General features: G+C 45.0%; 1 protein-coding gene across 29 annotated transcripts in view; it reads right to left on the bottom strand.

Annotated features, from left to right (window-relative positions):
* The window catches only part of FHOD3 (formin homology 2 domain containing 3), a 488,533-nt gene that overhangs the window by 26,244 nt on the left and 434,371 nt on the right, over positions 1–27,918 (bottom strand). For all 29 annotated transcript variants that reach the window (XM_074022556.1, XM_074022555.1, XM_074022554.1 and 26 more), the window contains 5 exons: positions 20,871–21,029; positions 10,836–11,018; positions 8,788–8,907; positions 7,495–7,656; positions 4,532–4,722 (listed from right to left, as the gene is read on the bottom strand). In XM_074022556.1, coding sequence (XP_073878657.1) covers positions 4,532–4,722; positions 7,495–7,656; positions 8,788–8,907; positions 10,836–11,018; positions 20,871–21,029 — 815 coding nt within the window. The remainder of the gene's footprint in view (positions 1–4,531; positions 4,723–7,494; positions 7,657–8,787; positions 8,908–10,835; positions 11,019–20,870; positions 21,030–27,918) is intronic.

Genomic DNA, 27,918 nt, shown 5'->3' on the forward strand with positions numbered 1-27,918 from the left:
TTGTCATGAAAAGAATAAAATACCTAGGAATACAGCTAACCAGGGAAGTGAAAGATCTCTACAATGAGAATTACAAAACGCTGCTCAAAGAAATCAGAGATGACACAAACAAATGGAAAATATCCCATGCTCATGAACTGGAAGAACCAATATCGTTAAAATGGCCATACTGCCCAAAGCAGTTTACAGATTCAATGCTATTCCTATCAAACTACCAAAGACATTCTTCACAAAACTAGAAAAAAACTTTTAAAATTCATATGGGACAAAAAAAGAGCCTGGATTACCAAGGCAATCCTAAGCAAAAAGAACAAAGCTGGAGGCATCACACTACCCAACTTTGTAAGACAGGGCTACAGTAATTGCAACAGCTTGGTACTAGTACAAAAACAGACCCATATACCAATGGAACAGAATAGAAAGCCAGAAATAAGGTTGCACACCTATGACTACCTGATCTTTGACAAAGCTGACAAAACAAGCAATGGGGAAAAGACTCTCTATTCAATAGATGGTGCTGGGATAACTGGCGAGTCAAATGCTGAAGATTGGACCCCTTCCTTACACTACATACAAAAGTCATCTCTAGATGGATTAAAGACTTAAATGTAAAACTCAAAACTATAAAAACCCTAGAAGATAACCTAGGCAATACCATCCTGGACATAGGAACAGGCTGACAAAGATACCAAAAGCAATCACAACAAAAGCAAAATTGAGGCCGGGCGCGGTGGCTCAAGCCTGTAATCCCAGCACTTTGGGAGGCCGAGACGGGCGGATCACGAGGTCGGGAGATCGACACCATCCTGGCTAACATGGTGAAACCCCGTCTCTACTAAAAAAATACAAAAAACTAGCCGGGCGAGGTGGCGGGCGCCTGTAGTCCCAGCTACTCGGGAGGCTGAGGCAGGAGAATGGCGTAAACCCGGGAGGCGGAGCTTGCAGTGAGCTGAGATCCGGCCACTGCACTCCAGCCTGGGCGGCAGAGCGAGACTCCGTCTCAAAAAAAAAAAAAAAAAAAGCAAAATTGACTAATGGGATCTAATTAAATTTAAGAGGTTCTGCACAGCAAAAAAAAAAAAAAAAAAAAAAAAGCAAAATTGACTAATGGGATCTAATTAAATTTAAGAGGTTCTGCACAGCAAAAAAAAAAAAAAAAAAGCAAAATTGACTAATGGGATCTAATTAAATTTAAGAGGTTCTGCACAGCAAAGGAAACTATCAACAGAGTAAACAGACAACCTACAGAGTGGGTGAAAATTTTTGCACACTATGCATCTGACAAAGGTCTAATGTCAAGCATCTTCAAGGAACTTAAACAAATGTACAAGAGAAAAATGAACCACCCCACTAAAAGTGGGCAAAGGACATGAACAGACACTTTTTTTTTTTTTTTTTTTTGAGATGGAGTATCACTGTCACCCAGACTGGAATGCAGTGGCACCATCTCGGCTCACTGCAAGCTCCGCCTCCCGGGTTCACGCCATTCTCCTGTCTCAGCCTCCGGAATAGCTGGGACTACAGGCGCCCGCCATCACGCCCGGCTAATTTTTTGTATTTTTAGTACAGACGGGGTTTCACCATGTTAGCCAGGATGATCTCGATCTCCTGACCTCGTGATCCGCCCGCCTCGGCCCCCCAAAGTGCTGGGATTACAGGCTTGAGCCACCGCGCCCAGCCCTGAACTGACACTTTTTAAAAGAAGACATACATATGACCAACAAGAATACAAAAAAAAAAGCTCAACATCACTGATCACTAGAGAAATGCAAATCTAAACCACAATGATACACCATCTCACATCAGTCAAAATGGTTACTAAAACGTCAAAAAATAACAGATGTTGGTGAGGTTGTGGGAAAAAAGGAACACTTACACACCGTTGGAGTAAATTAATTCAACCATTGTGGAAAGCAGTATGGTGATTCTTCAAAGAGCTAAAAGCAGAACTTCCATTCGACCCAGCAATCCCATTACTGGGTATATGCCCAGAGGAATATAAATTATTCTACCAGAAAGACACATGCACACGAATGTTCATTGTAGCACTAATCACAATAGCAAAGACATGAAATCAACCTCAATGCCCATAAATAACAGATTGGATAAAGAAAATGTGGTACATATGCACCATGAAACACTATACATCCATAAGAAAGAACGAGATCATGTCTTTTGTGAGAACATGGATGGAGCTGGAGGCCATTATCCTTAGCAAACCAACACAGGAACAGAAAACCAAATATCGCATGCTCTCATTTATAAATAGGAGCTAAATTATAAGAACTTATGGACACAAAGAAGGAAACAACAGACATGGGGTCTACATGAGGGTGGAGGGTGGGAGGAGGGAGAGGAGCCGAAAAGATAACTATTGGATACTGGCCTTAATACCTGGGTGATGAAATAAACTGTACAACAACCCCCCATGACACGAGTTTACCTATGTAACAAACCTAACATGTATCCCTGAATCTAAAATAAAAGTTAAAACAAATGCAGGTTTGAACATCCAAAACAAAATTTTCTTAGCCAGGAAATAGTTTTGAAAACTAGGTTTTACCTAAAGAGACAGCTTTTTGAAACTTTTTTATCTGAAGTCAAAATATAAGTATTTAGGCTCATTTGCATGACTAAGATGATCCCACTGGTTACCAGCTATAAGGCCCTGAACTAGGGTTCTTCTCCTTTCTGTGCCTCAGTTTCTCAATGTGTTAAGTTAAAAAAAAAATCACAGCTGTCCTCAGCTATGATCCTGAGGACTGTTGGTGGGAGAGGGAGGGAAAAACAAGGCACAGTCCTTGGGGCTCTCAGTCCTCCATCTCAATTTCAACAAGAGTCCTGCTTTAATCAGTTCTACATGCAGGGCTCCAGCTAAAGACTTCATTTGAACCCAGGGTGCTACGGTTTAGATAGTTTGGATTGGCCACTTCCTGGTACCACTTCCCTTTAGTCACGCCCCTTTTACTACCCACACCAAAACCACAGTGAACTTCTGGCTCCTCCTGGTCATCCACAATGGGATGTAGACAGGTGAGGCGGGAGCAGCCATCATCTGGGTGACCAGCTTACCAAGGAGAATGGGACAAAGAGAGCAAACACTTTATAGCTTAAGAAATAGACATACCACCAAACTGAGTTTTTAATCTGTCTGGGACAAAATGGTTAACGTAACCAAGCTCAATAGCTTTATAAAATGCTCAAAAAATTACTCCAACTTCATGACATTCCAAATAATAGTTGGTGTTCTCTCTCTCTCTCTCTCTCTCTCTCTCTGTGTGTATGTGTGTGTGTGTGTGTGTGTGTGTGTGTGTGTTTTAAATGGGGAATTGCTTGCATAATACAAAGCACAGAGGGCCAAACCAGCTCACATTCCCTGCCTCTTTGATTTCAGTAAGAAATCTGACAAAATCTCTTAAAAGTTCCCTTGAGGAAGGAAGGACAGCCAGAAGGTCTAGATAGAGTACAGTCAGGGAGATTTATAGTTGAACAATTAAATTCCAAACGAACTGATTAACAGATAGTTGTCAACCTGGAGGGAAGATTCTGCTCCTTATTTTTGTCCTGTCCAACATTTAAAAACTACTTGCCATTTTCTCAGTGGTCTGGATGAAGACCCTGGGAGCATGATTATCAAAGCAGAAACTGACACAAGCTGGGAGAGGGTTCACGTGCAGATAAAAGTATCAGGTTTTTAAAAAGTTCTGTATAGGCTTAAGAAAGGTGAAAGAAGGAGATGAGGAAAGAAGGGAAAGGCAGGGAGGGAGGGAGGAAGAAAGAATGGGTGAGGGTCCCTCAACTGTATTCTGTGACAAAGCAAAGGAGAAGAGAGTGGTAGCCATGGTAGGAAAGGCCCTGGCCTGGGAAATTAGAAGATCCAGGTTCTAGTCTTCGGGCTGCCACTGCTTTCTGGTGGCACAGCCCTGGACAGCCATGGGTAGTTCCAGACCCCATTCTCCTTGTGGGAAAAACAAGGTCGGACACCTCACTGCTGTGTCTCCAGGGTCTTCTGGGATCCTGTGACTCTGAGGAGGGCTGGTCTAGAGGACAGTGCTGTGATGGAGCCTGGACCTCACTCAGGTAGGCTGTGGCATAGAGCAGCTGTTGGAGGATCCATTACTGGAGGGTCCTCTGAAGGCCAGCTGCAGATCAGGTAAAAGAGGAACTTTTCTAACAAAGAGAGTTGCCTTGAAAGGGAGTGTCCTCTCTGTAGGTGAAATTCTTCCAGCAGACCCAGAGATGCAGGGTTCAATTTGTTAGGAATCTTACAGATGCAGTTCTTGATAGGTAGGATTTTTGGATCAAATTATTTCTGAGATTCCTTCCAACTTTGAGATTTGATGGCATTATATTATTGTGTAAGAAAAATTAATTAGCCATGAAACTGTTAAACATCCGTATCATCAGTGTACTTGCTATGTACCAAGAATGTGCAAAAATCTGTAAATTTAACCATCAGCTCTTAATTTGCAGCACAAATTTTTCAATATGCCACTGTACTGATTTTCTATAAGTTCCTCAATCCACTTACCTGTTGATTATCCTTCTATGGACAATCTTTAAAATTATAATTCGCTCTGCACAGTCTTTCAGGAACTCTGACATCCGTTGTTTTAAAACCGGTTTCATTTCATGTTTTGCAATTGCCTTGAGGTGATCCCATGAAGCCTTGCATCTTCTCTCCATCTGACATAAATTATCCTGAAGTTGATCAAAGTCAACCTGAAAATCAGAGCGAGAACATTGCAAACACACTGAAACCGCCAGACACCAACCTGAATTGGGAGACCAAACTGCCTCTGGGGAGAAACAAACATCAAAACCAAATTCACATCTTGAAATACAAACATATTTACAGGCTAAAAATTATTCACATGTGTATTTGTCATTATCTTGACATCACATTATTTAGTGATAAAACTGTTCTCCAAATGAACTCAATACATGTGTCACCTTTTTTGGCCATATTTGGAAATAAATCTTTGGGAACTATAAATTAAAACATGATATCAAGGAACCCTAGTACAAGATGAACTAAGATGTCTCATAAATTTTTTTTCAGAGCACTCTTATTCTTCAGCGATAATATTTCTCTTCAAGTTGAGAAATGCACCCTAGTCCGACGAGGATGGCTATGCTATGCTGGGGACCAACTAATGGGCAACCACCTCTCTTCGTGATGATCTCCTTTATAGTGTGAGTGACAAGTTGTTTTATTCACCTACCCACTCACTCATTCCACCAACACTCACGGAGAAACTACACCAGTCTCTAAGCCAGGCACTGAACATAAACACAAATGCTGAATGAGACAACTTCCTGTTCTCAAGGAGGCTGACTGTACACACAGGCGATTCCCAAACTCTGAAGGACACATAGCCCCCACCAGGCCCGTGTGTGTGCCTGTGTGTGGGTGTGAGGGTTGCCAGCAGATGCACCTCACACATGCAAGGGACAGATGTGACAGAGCGCTGGCTGTGAATTCAGGGACGTGCAGACAGGCTGGATTGCCTGAAGGAGGCTGAAATGAGGTTTTCTAAGGTGATGATTTTATAGAATTTCCAGACTAAAAATTACATAAATCAGAGAGATTTTTAGTCATGAAAAAATACATCAGAGGACCACATTTAATAGAGGGATGGGGAAAGAAATTGAGAAGGACGAGAGCGGAGGAAGAAATAGATAAATAAGTGGGTGAGCTGACAGGAGGGGACTGAGGTGGATGGAAAGTAGCTAAGATGGGAAAGGCTGTGTCCAGCAAGCAAAAGCCAGAGCAGCAGGAGGTGCGCGGAGGGTGCGGGGGTTAGGGATGAATGGGAGGTGCGCGGAGGGTGTGGCTGGGGGTGTTGAGCGGGAGGTGCGAGGAGGGTGCGGGGGTGAGGGATGAATGGGAGGTGCGCGGAAGGTGTGGCTGGGGGTGTTGAGCGGGAGGTGCAAGGAGGGTGCGGGTACGGGAATGAGTGCGAGGTACGCGGAGGGTGTGGCGGGGGGCTGAGCGGAAGGTGCGTGGAGGTGAGCAGTGCGCGGAGGTAAGGAGCCACTGACAGAGGCAATGCGCAGGGCCTGCTGAAGCCCACAGGGGACTTGCTGGAGTGACCTCAGACCTCCAGGCCCATCCTTAGAAAGACAATGTAGGAGAAAGAGTCCGCAAAGATGGATTTTGTGAGAGGATCTGTGGCACCAACAGGATGAAGACACTCAGTGTCGTGTCTGGTGTGAAGCAGGGAGGCGTGCAAGACACCGTATGTACCTGACTTCCTGATGCTATTGCATCAAAAAGAGAAGGCGAGTTTAGGCAGAGCCCATGGGATTCAAGTATGCAGGGTTTCATGGCACTTTGAGGAAAATGATTTGTCTGAAACCAAAGGAATCCTGAGTCCAGATAGGAAAGGCTTCGCTTTCTCATGATACAATGAGGCTTAGAAAAAAATTCTGATAGGCCAGTTCAGGGTCCCCTGCTCGGTGCACCTGGCAGAGGCCAGCCTGCAGCTCTGGAGGTAGGTGGAGGAGGCTCTCGGCCACCAGGTCCCCACAAGCCAGGGCTGTGGCAGAAGGCAGACAGAGAGGAAGGGCCCCTTAAAGCAGGCCTCAGCAGCCAACCCACATCCTTCCCCACCTTTGCCCACCACTCTCTCTCTTCCTCTCATGCTGGATTCCAACACACCCCAGTACTGCCGGCTCTCATGCTCCAGCCAGGGGTGTTTCTAGAAGGTTCCTTCACACTGGCCTGGTTGCTGTACCCTATTTAAGGGTGTCTTTCACCCCTGCCCCCTACCCTAGTGAGTTTCCTGTGCTCCTAAGACCTTCACATCTCCCAGTTCTGGTGTGTTTGGGATCCCTCCAGGGGTTGGTCAGCCTCAGGGACCCCCTGCACTAGAGGCAGCCAGGTGTCCACATACTGCAACTGTCTCTTTTCTAATGAAGCATAAGCTCATGAAGATATTAACTCTGCATTTGCTTTAAGAGCTTACAGCTGAGGGCCAAGGCCATATACTGTTTACAGCCCTATAAAAATGTTCTCTTTGGGTAAGATCATAGGGACTGCCGATCTCTGGTGAGCAGGGGCCGGAAGGGCCCTGTTTTCTGGCTCCACACCTCACTGCAATGTCCTATGGACATCTCAGGAAGAGCCAAATTGCATCTTTTTAACATGGTTGCCCACCTAAGACAAGCTGTGCTGTTTCAGTGTTCTGGAGAATCCACCCTGGTGAGTAACAGTGCTCAACAGTGGACACAGGCTTTAGGAATGGGATGGCAGGCTTGCCTTGCATACCTCAGTAGGAAAGAATCTGACCGAGAACCAGAGATAGGAAAAATATCTTAAAATTCATTAGAAATGCCACAAAACAAATCATATTCACAAACTCTAGAGCAGAGAATGCAGGCGGCACTTGGGCATTTTACTTAATAGGGCACGTGTTCCCCGAGGATGACGGATAAAGACCCCGTGGCTGTGGCGAGACCAGCCCCACTCCTCGGCATCCGCAGACCTACCTTGGCTGACCTGGTGATGGCCCCGATCTCCGAGTACAGATCGGAGCTGTCTGGGAAGTTTTCCACCACCATGGTGCACACGTGGTGGAGAAGCGACTGCTTGTGCACTGTGTCTTTGACTTCTGGAACCTTCTCGAGGTAGCTTAACTCAAACGCTTTGGCCTGTTTTGCAAACATCAATATACAAGACAAGTTTCACGCAGGCTCTTAGAGAACAGCACAGATGGTTAGAATCAATTCCCAGCTGCAGTCGCCCCAACATTCAGTTTCTCTGTGACTGAAGCTCCTGGGGCCACATGCTCCATGAACCAGGGCTGATCACATGTGGGCCAGCCACACTGAGAATGAGGGAGCCTCTAGCCCTTTCCCACCACAGCCATGAGCCATGTCCCAGGGCTCACCCCTAAATCAGGGTGCTGTGGGACTAGGCTCTTACATCTGTTTATCTACTTCCTCCTCCCTTTGCGTGCTGTCACCTACTTCCTGGCCAAAGCTGGGTCAATTTTAAAAAGTTGCTTTTCTTAATAGCTAATGCATGTTGGGCTTAATACCTAGGTGATGGGTTGATAGGTACAGCAAACTACCAGGGCACACATTTACCAGTGTAACAAACCTGCACCTCCTGCAAATGTACCCCGGAACTTAAAAATATTTTTTTAAAGTTGTTTTTCTTTAAGCATCAAAATGCATATAAGCATGAATATTTGAGTGATAAGCTCAGGAAAAAAAAATGGGGCAGAAGAGTTTTCCAATGTCAAATTTGAGAGTAGTTACACTTCATAAAGAATCATGTGTGTGTTTTCTGTTTTCTTATTTGTAGCAAGACACTGGTTGAAATCTTGAGATGGAATCTTGCTCTGTCACCCAGGCTGGAGTGCAGTGGCAAGATCTCAGTTCACTGCAACCTCCACTTTCCAGGTTCAAGCGATTCTCCTGCCTCAGCATCCTGAGTAGCCTGGACTACAGTCACGTGCCGCCATGCCTGGCTAATTTTTTTGTATTTTTAGTAGAGACAGGGTTTCACCATGTCAGTCAGGATGGTCTCGATCTCCTGACCTCGTGATCTCAGCCTCACAAAGTGCTGAGATTACAGGCGTGAGCCACTGCACCCAGCCCAGGCCCTGGTATCTTAAGAACAAAATTCCTTCTAGATTTTCAGCAAGAAGATACAAAAGTCATTTGTTCTACTGTGCTTTGGGGAACCTGAGGTACAACCTTCATCAGCAATTGCTGGGCAGGGATTTTGTGGCAAGGGGGGCGGGGGCTGCAGGATGAGGGATGGGGATGACTTACATTAGTTCCATTTAGAAAGTTTCCAATGGCTAAGAGAGTAGACAGGATAAAGCCCAAGGTTTTATTGTTCTCCAACTGGTCTATTCCTTCCTTCAGGTCCAGGAGTGGTTCTGCTACTTCCTTTCAGTTAAAAAAAAATTAGACGATAAAAAATGTACAATTTGGCTTTACTTTGTTCTTTTGACTTTCTGTATAAGGGAACACGTGGTGCTCTCCCCAGCACGAGGCAATCCCCCGCGATGGGCATTGTTCCTAGGTATGGAAACGTGTGGCAGGGAGAGCCTCTACTCCCCAGACCCTGCAGTGGAGACCAAAAGGACCTTGTGCTGGGGTGACAAGGGTTCTGGACTCTCCTTTCCTGCCTCAGGGAATGCCCTCCTCTTACTCTCCTTCCTGGCTGTGGCTGACTTCTGGGAAACTCTTCCTTCCCATCTTCCTTCAGCTTCTAGACCTCAGTCGTCTTCTTTGCTTTTTCTCGTTCCAGGCAGATTGGCAATGAAAGTTGTGGCCTCAATGTCCCTGAACTGCCCCAGGCCTCCTCCTCCCTTCAAGGCACTCCATGGCTAGCCACCTCTCAGCCTGGGCTGCTCACTAGAAGGCTACTGCCCTCACTACCCCACTGCCTTCATGATCCCCCTCCCTCAGACCTCCAGCCCACCCTGTAACCTCATGGCCTCCATCTCCCCTACCCTCTCTGCTGCTGTTCTGTGGCCCCCACTCCTTTGTCTTGACTGAGGCTCTCCCCCAGACTATATCCCAAAGCCAGGAGATCCAGCTTCAGTTTCTCCAGCCCAAGTCCTGCCAGGCTGACCCAGTGATCTGTTTTCTCCATGATGTTACCTCCCTTAGCTAAAGAAAGTCACCTGAGCACGCTGGCTGGTCTTGTGACCCAGTCATAGCAGTCACCTCAGCAGTCCTAGGTGTCTTTCTCTCTGCTTGACTTCCTGATGAATTCAAATACTGTAGTTCCCTCCTGAAGTCCCCCAAACCCACCACCACCTATCTGGCCCTCAGTATAGGACCTTGCTCTTTCCTTTGCCAGAAGATGGAGACCACATAGCCTCTCCACTTGGCTTTATTTTTTTAGAGATGGGGGTCTCACTCTGTTGCCCAGGCTGGAGTACAGTAAGGCGATTATAGCCCACTACAGCCTTGAACTCCTGGCCCCAAGTGATCCTCCTGCCACAGCCTCCTGAGTAGCTGGGACTACAAGTGCATGCCACCACACCTGGCTAAGTTTTTAAAATTTTTGTAGAGACAGGGTCTCACTATGATGCTCAGGTTGGTCTTGAACTCCTGACTTCAAGTCACCCTCTTCCCTCAGCCTCCCAAAGTGCTGGGATTACAGGTGTGAGCCACTGCACCTGGCCCACTTGGCCTATAGAATCTCTTCTGGGGACTTCCTCTCAACTAAGATCCCACACAGTTCACTTTCCATCTCTCCCTTTTCTTCTCCACTGGCTCCTTCTGTTCAGCCTGCATCAAACTCCCACTGCCCTATTCCAGAGAGGATGCCCATGTCCTCTGCTTTCTACTCAGGAGGAGCCTCCTCAAGCTTTCTCCATTAAGTCCCCTTTCCTTCTATTCTCCCCCCAAACTCTTGCAATAGGCATCATCTTCAACTTTCTACCAGGGATACTCTCTCAAAGGGACCCAAAGACCTGCTAATTGCCATAGTCACTGGCAGTTTAGGCGATTATCATCAGGTGGAAGGATTATAGGAAATTTATTGTGCTTTTCTGTATTTTCCACATTTTCTATAATGAGAATATAGGACCTGAAAAAAAATTTAACTGTTTTGCTTTGTAATCAATCAGCTGGTGCCCACAATCTAGTGTCTGAGGCTGGCACCAGGCAGACACTTTAGAATCAGCCTCCATTGGCCAGCTGCTGATGACCTGGTGTACACACGACCTGCTCATTGTCAACTCACCCTCCACACCCTATGCCAAGAATGACATTTCACTGCCTTAATATTGATCAATGAAAAACTGCCTTTCTCAATCCTGTGGATGTGGGATCAGCTGCCTCTCTTACTGAGAGCTTACCTTTTCTGTAGTTTCATAATCCATTTTGAATGCCCAGAGGTGAAGTCGTGCAGAGAGCTCGCTGATGGAGGAGAGGGTGAGGAGGAACTGCTCTGCACTGCCCAAGGGGATTTCAGGGTTGGCCAGCTGAGCTTCCTGGATTTTCTGCTTCTCCTCGTCGGTGGGAATCATCGTTAGAATTTTCTGGAAATATGAGATGATATATTTTCTCTTAGTGATGGACCCTCCCCTGCCCCTTCAATGTTACAAAATTCATATTATAATTTTCCAACCAGGTAATAGAGGTATCTACAAGTGTTATATTGTCATAAACCGAATATACTTGAAGCAACTTGACCCAAAATTTCAGGGTTTTGCACACAAAGGACATTCTAGGCAAGAAAGGGAGATGGGAGGTGAGAAAAAGATGAAAAACAAGACACAAGATTAGAGAACAGCTCCCCAATTCCCTAGGAAGTAGAGTAAGACATGTCAAAAAATATGCTTTGTAGCACTTCTGGATTAATTTAAAAGCTTACAAAAATGAATCATTTTCAAATAACTCAGATTGACTTTTGTTCATGTGACATTTAACTATTTTAACTGTATTTCAAAACTTACATAGAAATGATAGTACCTTAAGTAATACTAAACTTAAGTCTGATTACAGAAAAAATTATGATGGTATCTAGAAATATAAGCTAATAAAAGAAGTATATCTTTTTACTTCTATTTGTTTCTGGTAAAAATCAATTGTGGAAGGCAGAGAAGGCAAAAAGGCACCAGAATACATACGATTCTCATACACTCAAATTCCTTTGTGATTACATTTTTTAAAGTAAAAATTCTCATGTCTACTCTTACTATTCCTATTGAACATCATATGGAAACCTTAGCCAGGTACATAAAAGAAATAAAAGGCATACAGACTGGAAAGGAAAAAACTGCTCATATACACAGATGTCATAATTGTCTGCATAAAAACTATAAGGAATCTACAAAAAATTTCTAAAACAAAAAAGTGAGTTTAACAATGTATGATGTAGGGTCAAAACACAAAAATGCATCTTATTAGTTCGTTATCTGCACATTTATAATAAACTAAGTTTTTAAAAAATGCTATTTGCAATGAAACACATAGGTATAACTCTAACAAATCCTGTTAAGTATCTTTATGCTAGAAACTAGAAAATGCTGATGAAAGCAATCAAAGAAGATAGAAACAATAAATACATGGAGAGACATACTATATTCATGGACTGAAAGACTCAACACAGACAAGATGTTACTTCTTCCAAAATTGATCTATAGATTTAATTCAATTCCAATCAAAACACCAGGATGATTTTTTTGTAGATATATGATGCAGGACAGGTGAGCCCCAAAATTGAGCTTAGCCTGGGATGGTTTTTGGCTTTAACCAGGAAAGAATTCAAGGGCAAACTGGTAGTGATAGACTGAAATTTTTTATTGAACAGTATTGCTTCTTCTGGAGCAGGGCTAACTCCTAGGCAGTGTGCCCAGGGTCAGCAAAGTATGGGCTCTTGGCAACAGTATTTATACTCATGTAAATCTGTTTTCAATTATATGCAAATTAAAGGTCAGGTCAACACAAATTGAGGGGTGGGTTGTTTAGAACTTTCTAGGAAAGGGACAGTAAGTTTTGGGTCTTGCCCTGGAAAGGGGTGGTAACTTGTAGGTTGTTGCCATGGCATTTATAAATTGTCATGGCTCTAGTGGGAGTAGCTTATACCTGTGAGCAATGAGGGCAGCTAAGGATTGCTTTTGTCTCCGTCTGTGGTTTTCATCAGTTTTTTTGCTTTACCCCATCTGAACCAGATCTTGTTTTGGTCATCAGGGTTGGGACCAGAAAACAAGTCCTGCTGGTCTCCTACCTTATATAGACAAGCTGATTCTAAAAGTTACATGGTAAAGCAGAAGAACTAGAACAACTAAATTTGAAAAAGAGTAATCTTGGAGAAATCATATAACCTGACTTTAATAAATAAAAAGCTATGGTAATTAAGACAGTGTGTCATTGGTAAAAGGATAGACACCTAGATCGATGGGACAGAGTAGACAGTTCAGAACAGGACACACAAATGTGGCCCATTGATTTTGAAAAAGGTACAAGGCAATTCAATACAGACAGGATATTATTTTCATCAAATGGTGTTAGAACAACTAGACTCCATATGCAGAAAAAAGCAACCTCAAGTTAAACCTTACAGTATACATAAACAAACTCAAAATGGATCACAGATCTGAAAATAAAATGGAATACTATGAAACTTTTAGAAGACAACATAGGAGAAAACTTTTATAACCTATGTTAGGCAAAAATTTCTTAGACATGATTCCAAAAAAGAATAAGTTAATAAACCAAACTTCATCCAAATTAAAAACTTTTGCTTTGTGATAGACACTGTTAGAGAATAGAGGACAAGCTGTAGTTCCTCAAAAGATTAAATATAGAATTATACAACCCAGCAATTCCATTCTTGGGTATTTATCCTAGAAAAATGGAAACTTACTTTCACACAAACGCATGTACATGAATATTTGTAGTAGCTTTATTCATAACTGCCAAAAACTGGACCAAGCTAAATATTCTTGAGTGGTGAATATACAAATTGTAGTAGATTCCCTGGAATGCAATAGCACTCGGCAATAAAAGGAACAAACTATAGATATATACAATGATTTGAATGAATCTCAAAGGCATCATGATGAGTGAAAGAAGCCAGTCTCAAAAGGTTACATGCTATTTACAGGACATTCTTGAAAAGACAAAACCATAGTGATGGGGAATACATAAGTGGTTACCAGGTTCCAGAGGTGGGTTGAGGGTACAACTACAAAAGGGCAACACAAGAGTTTTGTTGGAAGATGGGACTGTTTTAAATCCTGATTGCAGTGGTCATTGCGTGAATTTATATGCTTTAAAACTCACAGAACCATATACCAAAAAGTCGACTGTACTCTGTATTAGTTCAAAAACTAAGAAAATAAATAACAAAATGAGGAACAGGACTCTTGACACCACAGTCCCTACATATGCAGATGTTTACACAAGTGTGCATCAGGATGTATCTGGCTGGGATAGATGTAGTCCTGGGCTTGATGAGGGTGTTAACAGGCAGGACTGCCTTAGTTTATCAGAAACCAATGATGCAAAACTGCATTGCAGTTGTGCATTCAGGCTGTAGTCAATGTAAAGTTATCAAAGGTGAGCCTGAGACACCTCCCTTTCCAACTTTCCCTTCACTGGCTCTCCAATCACTGAGGCTTTGGGTGGAATTTGAGCATCTGGAGAGATATGTGGTGGCAGTGCTCCTTGCTTTCCCACAACCTGGCACATGTCCCACCTGTTCACGCAGATAGCGTTAAGAGATAGCCAAGACACTTCAAGCAGATGTTGCCTCTTTAAAAACATGCATGATTTAAACTCAATTAGTTTTCTAAATAAATGCTTCACTAAAATTTGTATTTTAATTTCCTTAGCGCTGCCATTGTTTTTGGCATGACCAAAATTCCAAAATGAAAAACTGTCAACACTTTGTACAACCTTCAGAAGACGTCTTCCTGTAATGAATTTTGTTGCTTTGTTCTTTTGAGAAAGCAATTACTCTTCTTTTTGTTTTTCATTTATCTAATTTATACTACTTGGTCAATGTTGAAGATTTATGAGGTTGCCACCTGCCAGTTTATTTTATTTTTTTTACACATCACTGACAATAAGAATAGTTGTAAGACAGTGGAATGGTAGGTTTAAGCCACCTCCTATGAGCCCCTCCTATGAGCTGATGGCCCTTGTTTTTTGTGAGCAGATGATAATGTGATGATTATGAGGTGGTATTTTTAACTTGCTTTTCTAAGTCAGTAGATTTATTGATAATTTCATGATCATCATTTCATTTCACAGGAAAGCAAACATCAAACAAGACCAATATGTTGATAGGGATAGGAAGCAGAGAAGTTCTAGGCAGAAAAGGGTGGGGTCCCTGGCAAAGGCCCCACCCTCAAGCCTGGAACTGTGGCCCAAAGTGAGAACTTTACATCCCCGTTTTCCCACCTTTTCCAAAACCACCCTTTGTCTGCCCCACCCCCATCCTGTACCCATAAACCCCCAGGCTCCACTGGCAGAGAGCAGAGAAGGGGAGAAGAGGAGAAGCAGCAGGACATCAGAAATTGTGGTTTGATGTCAGAGAGAGGCAGCTTGACTTCAGAGGTATGGCCTGACAGAGTTGCTTCCAAGAGGAGTACAGCTGGGGATGGACAGACTCTGGGGGAAGATCACTTTCCCATTCCATCCCCTTTCCAGCTCCCCTTCTTGCTGAGAGCCACTTTCATTGGCAATAAAACCCTCTGTATTCACCATCCTTCAATTCATTTATGTGACCTGATTTTTTTCTGGATGCCAAACAAGAGCTCTGGTGTCACAGATGTGGGCGCTAAAGGCTGTCACACTGACCCTCTGCCCTCATTGGTGGAGAGCAACCACCTCACACAAAAAAGCAGAGGGCCAACTGAGTTAACACTTAAGCCATCCACGATGGCAAAGCTAAAAGTCGTACTGTACACATGCCCTCTGGGGTTTCAGGGGTTGCAGGTACTCCCCGCCAGACACCGCTGCAGGGCCCACATGGAGTTTTGCTCCTGCTAGTGCCCAGAAGCACATGCCCCGGCCCCTGCACTCACTTACCTGTGTGCTCCCACTCCTTAGAGGAGTTGAGAGCTATGAGCTGAGTAAGCAAGGCACCCCCATCACAAGGCCTGTGAAGGGGTCAGGGAAAATTTCCTGTTTCAATGTGATAACCTCCATGTTTTTAGCTTTTGCCTAGACAGCGTCCCTCTAGCACTGCTCTAAGTATATTTGCTTTTGTATCTGAAAGTCATGTATTTTGGAGAAAAATGCAGAAATCTCCTTTTTTTAAAAATAGACCCCAATACTATTGGGTTCGGCCATTTCATTTACCTGCACATGAAACCATGAGTAATTCTTTTGCCCTGTGAGTTTTAAACAGAACCCTGGCTACAGCTTTGGATAAGCATCTGCCACAAGGATTTTGGTGACTGCAGTAGAAAGTTGAAGCCCTGAGGGCTATGCCTGGTTTGCATACAATGTGCATATTTGCATGAGAAAATAGTGTTCTATCTGTGTATTTACATTCCTATAGCAACTTAAAAAAAAAAAAACTTTAAAGCATCTTGATAGTATCTTCTTTCATTCTTAGATTACTCATTGAGGCACATTAGGGCAGAAATTACTGTATCAAACTCACAGACAAAATGATTTGCCTGAAGCTAAGCTGGATCAACAAAGGCAGAGCTAGAGAAGAATCCAGGGGCTACCTCTAGTTTCTAGCACTAGCCCCATAGTTCATAGGGATTCAAATTAATAGTGAATAAATTCAACCATAAATGCAAATTAGCAGTGCAGCTAAGCCACTCAGTCATCAAGATATTCTGGTTCCCTGGCACTGCTGAGGCAACTGTGACTCTCTGTGGTCAGGTTCGTCTGCATATGTCCAGCACCCACGCAGCTGGACACCTGTGGACAGGCACTGTGCAGGGTAAACTGCTTTCAAAGATGCTGTCATTTTTTATCTGTGGCCAAAGAAAATTTCTGTTTCTAGGATGCTGATTGGATTGGCAGCCAAGTTGGGCCAAGTTAAATGTTGTTTGGGACCATTCAATTGTGCTACCCTCTGAGTGGACACAGACTCTATAAAAATTAGAGAAGAAAGAAAAAGAAAATAAAAATTGTCATACTTCCATTTATGATAATTTGATGCCATTTTACTTGGGGAAATATCATTAATGCTACTTAAAGATGGCTGCAAAATGATTTTCTGAAGTTTAATACTCTTATGAAGAATGACTTCCTTAATGAAGTTAACTACTCCTTCAGGTTTTCATGACAAACCTGGATACATACCATTAGGTTGCTAAGCAAAGCCATGGGATGAAAACATTCTAATTATGTTTAGGTACACAGAGCTTTCAAACAACTCCGTTAAGCCATGGTGCCAGGCTACAGTGCTTGCATCCGAGAAGCAGACAGTTTGGCTAAAGGCCCTCTGGGTGCAAGCCGGAAATCTCATTAACAAAGATCTGTATGTACCCAATTGCATGTCTTCTCAGTCCTGATTTAACTCTTGAACAAGCCTAGAGAACAAGCTCTGGGTATTGGTTTGGCACAGAGGTCTAGATCATCTATCTCTACCTCTCAGGTCCCTAAGATCAATGGCCCAAGATAGTAGGTGATGCCTGAGAGTGCCCTGGATTCCATGTTCTCCAAGAGGGCTGTTTCGACTGGAGTCTTCTCAGCTGTGACTGGGAAGTGCTGAGGGATCTACATAGTCTCTGGATTCACACAGGCAGCCTTTAGATCAGGGGCTCTCAACCAGGGTGATTTTGCTCCTAGGGGGTATGTGACAATGTATGGAGACAGTTTTGGTTGTTGGGGGAGGGTAGGTGTTACTGACATCTAATGGGTAGAGGCCAGGGATGTGCTAAACATCCCATAATGCACAGGACAGCCTCCTACAATAAAGCACTGTTTAACACAAAATGCCAGTAGCATTGAAGTTGAGAAACCCGCCTTAGAAGAGAACATAAAAATGTAACTCTCTGTTGTTGTGACTATGAATTTACTGAGGACTCATGATGCAATAAAATCTCAGTAAGGGCTACCAGTGTTTGCTATGGCCGTGTCTCCTCACTTCAAATTGCTCCGTAAGTCAGTCACTCCTGGGTAGCAAATGTAGGCAGCACAGTGAAAAGGGCTGCGTTGCTGCGTACATGTCTCTCCCTCTCCTTTCAGATTCCCTCTTATTCTCTGAGCCACACAAACCCAGGCTTGAAGGGCCCCTTCAGGGCCAGCCACCCCGCAAAACCACAGCCTGTATTCTGGATTCAAGCTTCAGAGCTTGCATCCGGGCTCCCCGGCTCTCTGGCACACTGGCTTGGGAGCCTGGGCACACACTAATGCTGGGACTCCCGTTCTTCATTTTCACGTTGGGGAGCATATGTACCTCATAAGCTTTGATGAGAATCTGTGGCAGGCGGCTACCTGGTGCCTGGCCCACAGTAAAAATCCTATGAAAGTCAGATTTGGTGCTGTGCTGCTACTCCCATATCCATCAGCATCATAGCTGTAATTATTCCTTCCTGGATCAAAAGGGTGTTCAACTGGAAACCAGCCAGACAAGAAAAAATAATAATTTGGTTCATTCTAGAATCTGAGTAACTTACTGTATCTGAAACTTTCCCCACCTGGGGAAAGTTGCATTTCAGGAAAGAACAAAGGCAAAAATCAAAGGAATAAATTTCTCCTGAGGGACTTTCAAGTTCTCATGACAAGGAGGAGAAATATTTTTAAAGGGTCAGTTGTCCTTTTATTCTTTTAACAGGCTGGCTCTGGCTATCTTTGTAGCCTCTCTCTGTATGAATCTGAAGCTTTTGTGCTCTCTAAAGGATCTTGTTGTGTAAATAGGATGGCCCAAGAGCCACTGTCTTATCTCCCCTAGAGGACAAATGTGGGATTCAGTCAGGGTGGTGGGAAAAATTTTAAGAGGATATTATAGGAAAGAGAAGCAAACCTTCTTGGAAGGCCGGGGGGTTGCATCGCTTTAGTAAAAGATTTGACCGAAAGCAGCCTAACCCTCTTTACCTTGAGTTGATACCAAAAGAGCAAATAACAAGGGAATGTTGCGGAGTTTATCTAAATAGCTTGTTTACTCATGTGGTCCTAAGACTAACCTTTGATTATCAGCGGGTGCATGATTGCTCTCTACTGGGGGTCGGCAGTGTTAATTTCCCTCTAGTGGTGTTTACTCAAGACCTTTGTCATTTAATCTGTACTAAATAAATGTGAACTTCACTAGCTTATCAGGGCGGATGCTGCAGATGCAGGAGCAGAAGCCCCTTAGCCGCACTGACAGACAAAATATCTGTCAGTGTATGTCTCTCATCTGTCACTGGGTTAGGGTCTGCAGGTCGGACCCCGCAGACAGACACTTTGCACTTGGTACATCCAGGTCCACCCAACAGCAGGCCACTACCCTGCTCCTCCCTTGTTCCTCTAGGAGGGTCCCAGAGTGGGATGCATCACACTGAGGCCTGGCCTGCCCCTTCCTGTGATCCGGCAACTGCCTCAGTCTCTCACTCTGTATCTCCCAGCTGTCTCCCACTCACTCCTTCATGTCCCCTGCTCCGGTCTGCCGTGTGCCCTTACTCTCTCGATAGGCCGGATTCCTGGATTCGGGTGGGCCCTAAATCCAATGACTGGTATCCTTATAAGAAAAAGGAAGTTTGAACACAGAGGAGAATGCTGTTTGAAGACAGAGAACACACCTGGATATGCTAACCGGCTTTGCTGCCTGGCCTGGCTCCAGAGCTCAGGGCACAACTTCTTCTGCCAGGAAAGAAGTGCATTTCCCTTATTGTACTTGTTCCTGGAAAAGGGAGTGTATGTTTCTCAGAGTAGAGCTGCTTGGGCCTTATATAGGTTTTCTAGGGGTACCATAATAAAATATCACAAACTGGGTGGCTTAAACAACAGAAATGTATTCTCCCACAGTTCTAGAATCTGGAAGTCCAAAATCAAGGTGTCAGAGACCATACTGTCTCTGAAGGTCCCAGGGGATGAACTCTGCTTTTTTTCAGTGCTGGTGGTTGTCCACGATCCTTGGTATTCTTTGGCTTTTAAAGTCATCACTGTAATTTCCATCTCCGTCATCACAAGGCATTCTGTATATCTCTCTGTGTGTTCTCTGTCTTCAAATAGCACTTTCCTCTCTGTATTCAAACTTCCCTCTTCTTATAAGGATACCAGTCACTGGATTGAGAGCCCACCTGAATCCAGTATGACCTCATCTTAACTTGATTACATGTACAAGACCCTTTTTCCAAATAAGGTCACATCCTGGGTGGGCATGAATTTGGGGGTCCACTTACTAGAGCCTACAGTTCAGGCCTCTAGTAATGGCTTTTCCTCTGAAGGTCCCTTCCTTCCAAAGCATGAAGGCATGCCCAGTGGGCTGGGTGCAGACCCCTCTGCGTACTGTGTGCCCACTGCTCCCTCCCACTTCCAGGGCCATGGGTGATTCTGGCCAGAGGCCCAGGCCCTTCCTCACTCTCAACTTTTCTATAGAAGGCTTGCTCTCCCTCTCTGGAGTCAGGCATCATAGGTTCCATCCATGCCCAAGTGTCTCAAACAAGAAGATGAACCCCAGTCACGGAGAGGCTTTAAAGGAGTCTGGGGCTCCCTGTCAATAGGAGGATGGGTTAGGTGCCATTCAATGCCACAAAGCAGTGTCCCCAGATCCCCACTCTGACCCAGGGGGCCCCCAAGCTATAACATCCTTCTGTAGCAATTGGTGGATGGGACACAACGGCTCTGCTCGCTCTTTTTTTTATAATAAGAGATTTAACCTGCTAAACTGGCAGCAACCCACAGCAGAGGGAGAGCGTGGCCTGTGGAAGAACACAAACCCAGGCCCCACAGGCGAACCCTGTCTCCAGCTCCAGCTGTGTGGCCACAGCCACGCCACCCAATGTCGCTCCACTGTGTGACATTCAGATCAACAAATGCTAAAGCTTCAGCTGGTTTGAGCTCTCTGGCTTATCGAATGAAACACGTCTCTCTGAACCCCAACAAATGCCAAGAGATAACGCTCTTACATGGATGTGCGCATGTTCTGAAAACCCTACCTTTGAAAGTGTTAAATGTGATGTGGTTCAAAATGACATGGGAAAGAAAACCCTAGTGGCCTCCCAAGGAGTTTATCTACTCTTCTTCCATTCTGAGGCAGGCAGAGTGTGGTCAGAGGGAGACTGGTAAATGAACCTCAGTGAAGACTGCTGAACTTCATAGGCAAAGTGAGACTTCCCCTCCCCTCAAAAAGTTTCACACATGTAAGAATGATTAACCTTATTCACTGCCTAGCTGAGCACAGAAAGGCACATCTTTTGAAATGTGGACATGCAGCATATTATACGTGCGGTATATGGTAAAATACAAATAATGCTTAATAGAGCTTCCCTCACCTCGATTCCTTCTTTGTTTAAGGCATACTCATCAAAATTCAAAATGGCGATCTTAATCGTCCTTGGAGGGGGCAGCACCGTCAGACCAATATTGATGGCGTTACTCCTCTTGGAATCCAGAACAATGATCTCTTGCCTTTTTCCATCTGCAGCAGTTTTCTTCGTGATAAAAAAAAGAAGAATCCAAGATTAATGCACCATCTTGGGTCCTTTCTGCATTTCATTATTAAAAGAACTCACTACTTATTTAGAGATGAAAACAAATGGCCCCAGTTCGGCTCAGAGGACTGGCTACTGTTCAGCACAGAAAGGATCAGGGATTAGTTCTGAGAAGCTGCCAAGCCTGGGTCAGCAACAGAACTTCAAGAGTCAGACACATACAAAAATAAAATGGATTTTCCTTCAATTGGGAAAATGTGATATTTCGCAAGGAAATAAAATCTGTTTTTCCATAGAAGCAGTGAAAACAGTATCAAAACCTTTCAGAGTTCCTTTCTTGTGGGCTTCGAGGTGTCAGAATGTCTTGGTTGGCCTTCATACATACGGTGTGTGCCCAGAGACAGCTGATTTACATGCTGAGAAGAGGATCAATAAGGAGAATACAGCACCACTGGCCTGTCAGCCCCTCCAGATCTACAGCTATACTGTCTCAAAGCCCTCACCTTGTCATTCAAACATTCCATGTCCCTTATACCAGACCACCTCCACCTTTCCTGTGAACTTAGGCCTCTGTGCAGCTGCCTGGTGGATGAATGAAGAGGGGCCTTCCAAGGAAAAGAAAGGAAAGGGCATGCACTGGTTAGGATGAATAGGGGACGAACGGGCTTAGAGGCCTAGGAGGGGAGCAGGGAATAAGAAGTGTCCTGGCATTATCAAAGTCCTTGTATGTGTGGCTTCCCAGTTGGCCTGCGTGGTCCTCAGAGGCAGGTCCTAGGCTTCACTCATCTCTGCAGCCAGCCCAGAATTAGACACGATGGGAGCTTGGCAAGCGGGTGTTATAAGCCGAATGTTTACGTCCCCTCAAAATTCCTAAGTTGAAGCCCTAACACGCAAAGTGATATTTGGAGGTAGGGCCTTTGGAGCTACTTAGGTTTAGATGAGGTCACGAGGGTGAGATCCTCATGATGGGACTGGTGTCATTATAAGAAAAGACCAGAGTGCTACTAGTTCTTTCCCTCTGCTACTTGAAGACACAGCAAGAAGGTGGCTGCTTACAAGCCAAGAAAAGCACCCTCACTAGAAACCTAACTGGCCAGTACCTTGATCTGGAGTTCCCAGCCTCCAGAACTGTAGGAAATAAATTTCTGCTCTTTAGGTCACCTGTGTGTGGTATTTTATTATGGCAGCCTTAGCGAACTAAGACAGTGTGTGTGGGGTGATGAGTCAACCCTGTCACTGGCCAGAGCTGTGATCACAAGGCCCCCAGCTTTCCTCTTCAGCCCTCAGGAAGTTGGGTGCAGGTGGCACTGGGGGGCAGGTGGAAGAAGACTTGGCTCCACAAGCTCCCTGCTCTAGCTCAAGTTTCCCTTGAGGCAAACACACCTGGGAGGATGGCTATTTTGACTCATGTAACAAGTCTAGAGTAACAAAGATGAATGAGGCACTGTGGCTCTCCTGAAGACACATTCAGCACAGTAATGGGGTGTGCTGCGCCCTCTGTTGTTGAGGGAGCTCAACAGCAGAGCAACTGTAACTCACCTGGTGGTGGAGGGGCTCAGGGTCTGGAAGGGCTGACCCTTGGACTAGGCCCTAAAGAATGTCTAGGATCTAGTGTGGGGAGAGAAGACCTTCAGGAGATAAGAAGTGGCTTTGTCTAGATTGTTAAAAACTGCCAGGGATGAGGCTGGAAGTTTGATGGGGCCACATCCCAGAGGACCTACTGACCCAGCCAAGTGGCTCCGACCACACTGTGCAGGCAGGTTCCCACTGAGCAACTGACTGCCACTCATCATCCAATCTCCTACACTGAAGCCTCACCTTGTTCTCTAAAGCAGGGACCCTGGCTGGGCCTGGGTGCAGCCAAGCCAGCTAGAGAAGCTGGTCTGCTGTAGCCCCAGGGACCATGAGGCATCGAGGAGAAACCGGCTCAAGTCCAACTTAAGTCCTCCTGGAACCTTCCAGACTTAGTTGCTAAATTTCTATTTTAGATCCTTAAATATGCAGTTGGGAATAAACTCAAACTTCTTCATAACAAAAACACAATACAAAAAAACCAACAACAACTACTGAAAACATCCCAGCTGCTTTGGGTCCTGGTGACCAGGAGGGGCAATTCCTGTGGGGAGGGTTGTCAGCTTTGAACACTGGGCTCCCAGGGACACGTGGATATATACATGCCTCCCCCCTCTTCAGGGAAAGTGTTCTGTTCTACGTAGTTAACCTAAGAAACTTATCCGGAGTCCCCGGAAATTCTCAATTTAGCTTTTAAATCTAATTTTATGCTGTGTGTGGAATGCTAAAGGAATGAGAAAAGTTTGACAAAATGTTGAATATAGACAACAAAGAAGGATGTTACAACTAGCAATGCCAACAGTGGTGCTGGAGGCCTGTTTCTCCGGGCACTGCTGGGCACCTACCCCAAATCCATGACCTCTTCCCTACTCAGCAACAGGACTCTGGTTTTTTTCAGGCTGATTTTTTTTCAGACACATTTGTCCATTAAATCAGTTCCCTCCCTGGACCCTCTGAGACTGAAGCTGGCCCCGTCACTTGGTTCTGGCTTTTGTTTTCCTGATTAAAAAGCAACAGACCTGATGGGCCATGCCTTCTGCTCTTCCCCTTTCTTCCTGCCTAGGATGGAGATATGGGTCTGGAGACGCAGTGGCAGATGTCTTGTGAGCACAGGATGGCAGCAGGGATTCCCTGGGAACCAGTAGCCCTTAACCCCTCATCCACACAGTCCCCATCACTCTAGGAGCCTGGAGAGATGCCAGAGCAGGCCCAGCCAGCTCACCCAGAGGCTTTATGCAAAATGAAGCCCCTTGCCATCACCCTGAGACTCAGTCCCATGGCAAACAGCTTGGGAGAGAAGCACTACTCAGATTCCAGCCTCATCCCTGGCAGCCAGTGTCCACGTGTAGCAAGCAATTTACACAGACCTACGTGGTGGCCCTGAGCCTGACATGCCCTTGGCCCCATTCTCAGTAGAGCTCAACTTACAGCAACACACATACCCACACACACCCCTGTAAGTCAGGGAGGGGTGAGCCACTGAGCACCCCGAGATCATGGGAGAGCTGTCCCCACAGAAGATTCTGCACATTTGCAGAGCACTTCCACCCATATCATGAAGGAAAGAATAAGCATTAAGGAAATACCTGAAATGGAATTATGCAAACTCTAGATTTTTTCTAGCAAAAAGGTGCTTTAAGTGCTTTTCTAGCAAAAAGGTGCTTTAAGTGCTGTTCTTTATAATCACAATAAACCTCCACCAGATGCTACTAAACACCCACGTGTCATCTGGTTAGTACTGCCTGAGATGAGGGAGTGGGTTGGGTAGGGCTGTCCAACTCTCTCCTTCCCTCTGACAGTAATCTAAAGCAGCACTTACAAGAACAAGCCAGAGCTCTCTGTGCCCACGTCCATGTCCAAGGATTGGCAGTCATCTATTCTGATCCATTTGAATTGTCCTTCTGAGGCAAAGCCTCAAATCAGCAATAGTGAACTTCACTAGGTCCTCCACATGGTCCTATGACAGAGCAACTATCGTCCACTCTTCCTTCCCAAAGCGTCTCATCACCATCCGTCCTTCTCCATTCCCACCTCTCCACCCTGGGCCTGACCACCCAGAACCCCACTTCTCAGAGCAGCCCAGCACTCGCCTCCTGCTTCTGGTCTCTTCTCTCCCTAACCCATCCATCCTACTCTTGCTAAAAGGAACTTTTCTGGCCAGGCACAGTGGCTCAAGCCTGTAATCCCAGCGCTTTGGGAGGCCAAGGTGGGCAGATCACAAGGTCAAGAGATTGAGACCATTCTGGCCAACATGGCGAAACCCTGTCTCTACTAAAAATACAAAAATTGCCGGGCGCGGTGGCTCAAGCCTGTAATCCCAGCACTTTGGGAGGCTGAGACGGGCGGATCACAAGGTCAGGAGATCAAGACCATCCTGGCTAACACGGTGAAACCCCGTCTCTACTAAAAAATACAAAAAAAAAACTAGCCGGGCGAGATGGCGGGCGCCTGTGGTCCCAGCTACTCCGGAGGCTGAGGCAGGAGAATGGCGGGAACCCGGGAGGCGGAGCTTGCAGTGAGCTGAGATCCGGCCACTGCACTCCAGCCTCAGCCTGGGCGACAGAGCCAGACTCAGTCTCAAAAAAAAAAAATAATAAAAATAAAAAAATAAAAATAAAAATACAAAAATTAGGTGGGTGCGGCACGTGCCTGTAGTCCCAGCTACTCGGGAGGCTGAGGCAGGAGAATCACTTGAACCCGGGAGGTGGAGGTTGCAGTGAGCAGACATCACACCACTGCACTCCAGCCTGGTGACAGAGGGAGACACCATCTCAAAAAAAAAAAAAAAAAAAAAAAAAAAAAAAAAAAAAAGAAAAAAAGAGGCACTTTTGCTTACTGCATTTCTTTGGCCAGTAAGCCACAGTTTGCCCATGATTTAAAATTTGAAAATAAGGAAATTGGTCATTGATGGGCAGGGGATATAAAGCAGAGGTCAGAGAATAGTGGTCCTTGTGAAGGTTAGAAAATGTAAATGTCCTTCTTGAAGGGGACAGCATCTAGAAGGAGGGAGTGAGCTGTGATGGGGCAGAGGTCAGACAGGTATCAAGAACAGGAGAGGAAGCAATGCTTCTCAGCAGGAAATCAGAAAGTTGTTCTGCAATTGATAAGAAACCAGACACCCCCCAAAAATACCCAAACAAGGAAACAAAGCAAAAACCCTCTTGTATCTTCTATCTGAAGAAAATGCCAACATTTTCTTGAGAGTAATAAACAAAGACTTGGATAAATGAGAAAATTCAAGTTCCTAGATAGGAAGTTTCAATATCATAAGTGTGCTTTAGTTATCTCTTATCTAATTATATATATTTATATATGTAACATGTATATTTATATATAAAACATAAATATATATAGAAGTAATACATATATTGGCTGTCCAGTAGATATATTACGTTTATTTTGCATATATGTAAACCTATCAAAATTCCCATAAGATTTGTTTTTGGAATTAGAAAAAAATGTCTAAAGTGAACATGAAAGAATATTGTATGAAAGTGTCAAACATGTTCTTAAAATGTAGAGTTATACATAATATCTACCCAATCAGCTATCAGCTGTGTAGCACTGGCCCCAGAATAGTTGGAATAATAGAACAGAATAGAATATAATAGTACAGAAAAAGCTCTTATAGAATGGTCCAGGACACTCTAACAAAGACACTAAGATTAGTGACCCAGAATCTAACATAAAAAGATCCATTTTTAATATGGAATCAGAAAAACTAACTTTAAGCCAAACAAACTGATATGGCGAGTGAACATTGTGACAGGCTGGATTGACTGACATGGTCCTTCTTGGGAAGAGAAATGGCCAAGAGAAAGCAGGAACCCAGGCTGGTGTGGGAACAGCCAAGTGTTAGCACGGCATGAGTACACCTTAGCCAGGAGATCACCTTGCTAACTAGGGTATGACAGCACCCTGCTGCCTGGAGTCTCAAGACATTCTCAGTGATGGTCCATGATGCTGAACCCTGCACAGGTGCAGAAGAGGCTGAGAAACAAGCCCAGTCCCTGATGGTCTGTCTCTTTCTGATTGACTGTGTAAGCTTCCCTATATTTATTGCCTCTCTTTGATATATAATCCATTTACTTAAACAGGTACTTCCTGAGTGCTTGCTGTTAGGTGCCTGGTTCTCAAGTGGGAACATTTCCATGCAGACTAACAAAAAATGCATACCTGTGGAGGGCCAGGATGCCCCCAACACCCATGGTCAGTTCTGGAGCAACAGGACCTTGGGGGTTTTGTCTTAGTTTGTTGATAAAAGAACAACTAGCCAAAGCTCTGCCCTCTTCCTCAGCAAGTTCCAAGAACTATCAGGGAGGAAGTGATGATGGAAGGAGGTGCCTGAGCCCAGGCTCCAGGTACAGGATGCTAGACTAGGGGTTGGCTGGACGTGAAAACAGGAACAACTATCTTTGGGTGGTCAGCAAAAAGGCAGACATGAGACAGTGGGCGGGAAACCATGGCAGGGCCGTCTCTGAACATGCTGCTTTCCCAAATACGTTCAGAAGTGCTCAAGGAAAGAGAGGAACTTGCTTCTTTAAGGAAGTAGGGGGAAGCCTGGGAAGCAGCCAGGTTCTGTTTTGGTTCCAGAAAGCCGAGTTAAGCTGAGCTCCCATGGCAGAGCTCCTCCTTCAGAGCTCCAACTACCAGGAGCCTCCAACATGCCCATAGTAGCCCGTCTCGCCTGGAGGAAAGACAGTCTCTGGATGAATGCCGTGTAAGGCTTTTATTTGCTTTTGTTTTTGACTTGGCTAAGAACAGTGCAGGGAGAGGGAGCAGGGGCGTGCACAGCCAAGATGAGGGAGAGGCAGAGGTTACCCTTTGTGGAAAGAGAGGCTGTCTAGGCCACCAGGAAACTCAAAGGGAGTGGGGGGGCGGTCATTAAGGCAACTCAGGGAGAGGATCCAGCTTCTAGGAAGATGCAGGTGAGCCCCTCTAGGATGAGGCTTCAAACAGACAGCACTCAAGGCTGGAAGGGTCACAGGATTCCTGAGAAGGGGAGGTAGCGACTGTCAACTGCCAAAGCATCGGGGAAGGGCTATGCCTGTTCTCGGCAGCCCCAGATTCAGCTGGTGAGCCGCTGCCTGGGTTGGGAGTCCGCTTTCTAGAACCAGCAGCCCCAGGAGGTAGGACCCTGCAAACTCAGCCACTCCATGAGGCACAAAGTCACACATGGTAATAGGAATATTTTCTAGAACCGCTAAGCCAGATATTTAGGCTCGCCTGGATATAAGCACTGCAGAGCCACAAGTCCACCCAGGTGGATCCTTGGTGAGACACCAATCCTTGATGCAGAGAAGGATGGCAAAATGCC

The sequence above is a fragment of the Macaca fascicularis genome, chromosome 18 (assembly GCF_037993035.2).
Source record: "Macaca fascicularis isolate 582-1 chromosome 18, T2T-MFA8v1.1".
Taxonomy (NCBI): domain Eukaryota; kingdom Metazoa; phylum Chordata; class Mammalia; order Primates; family Cercopithecidae; genus Macaca; species Macaca fascicularis.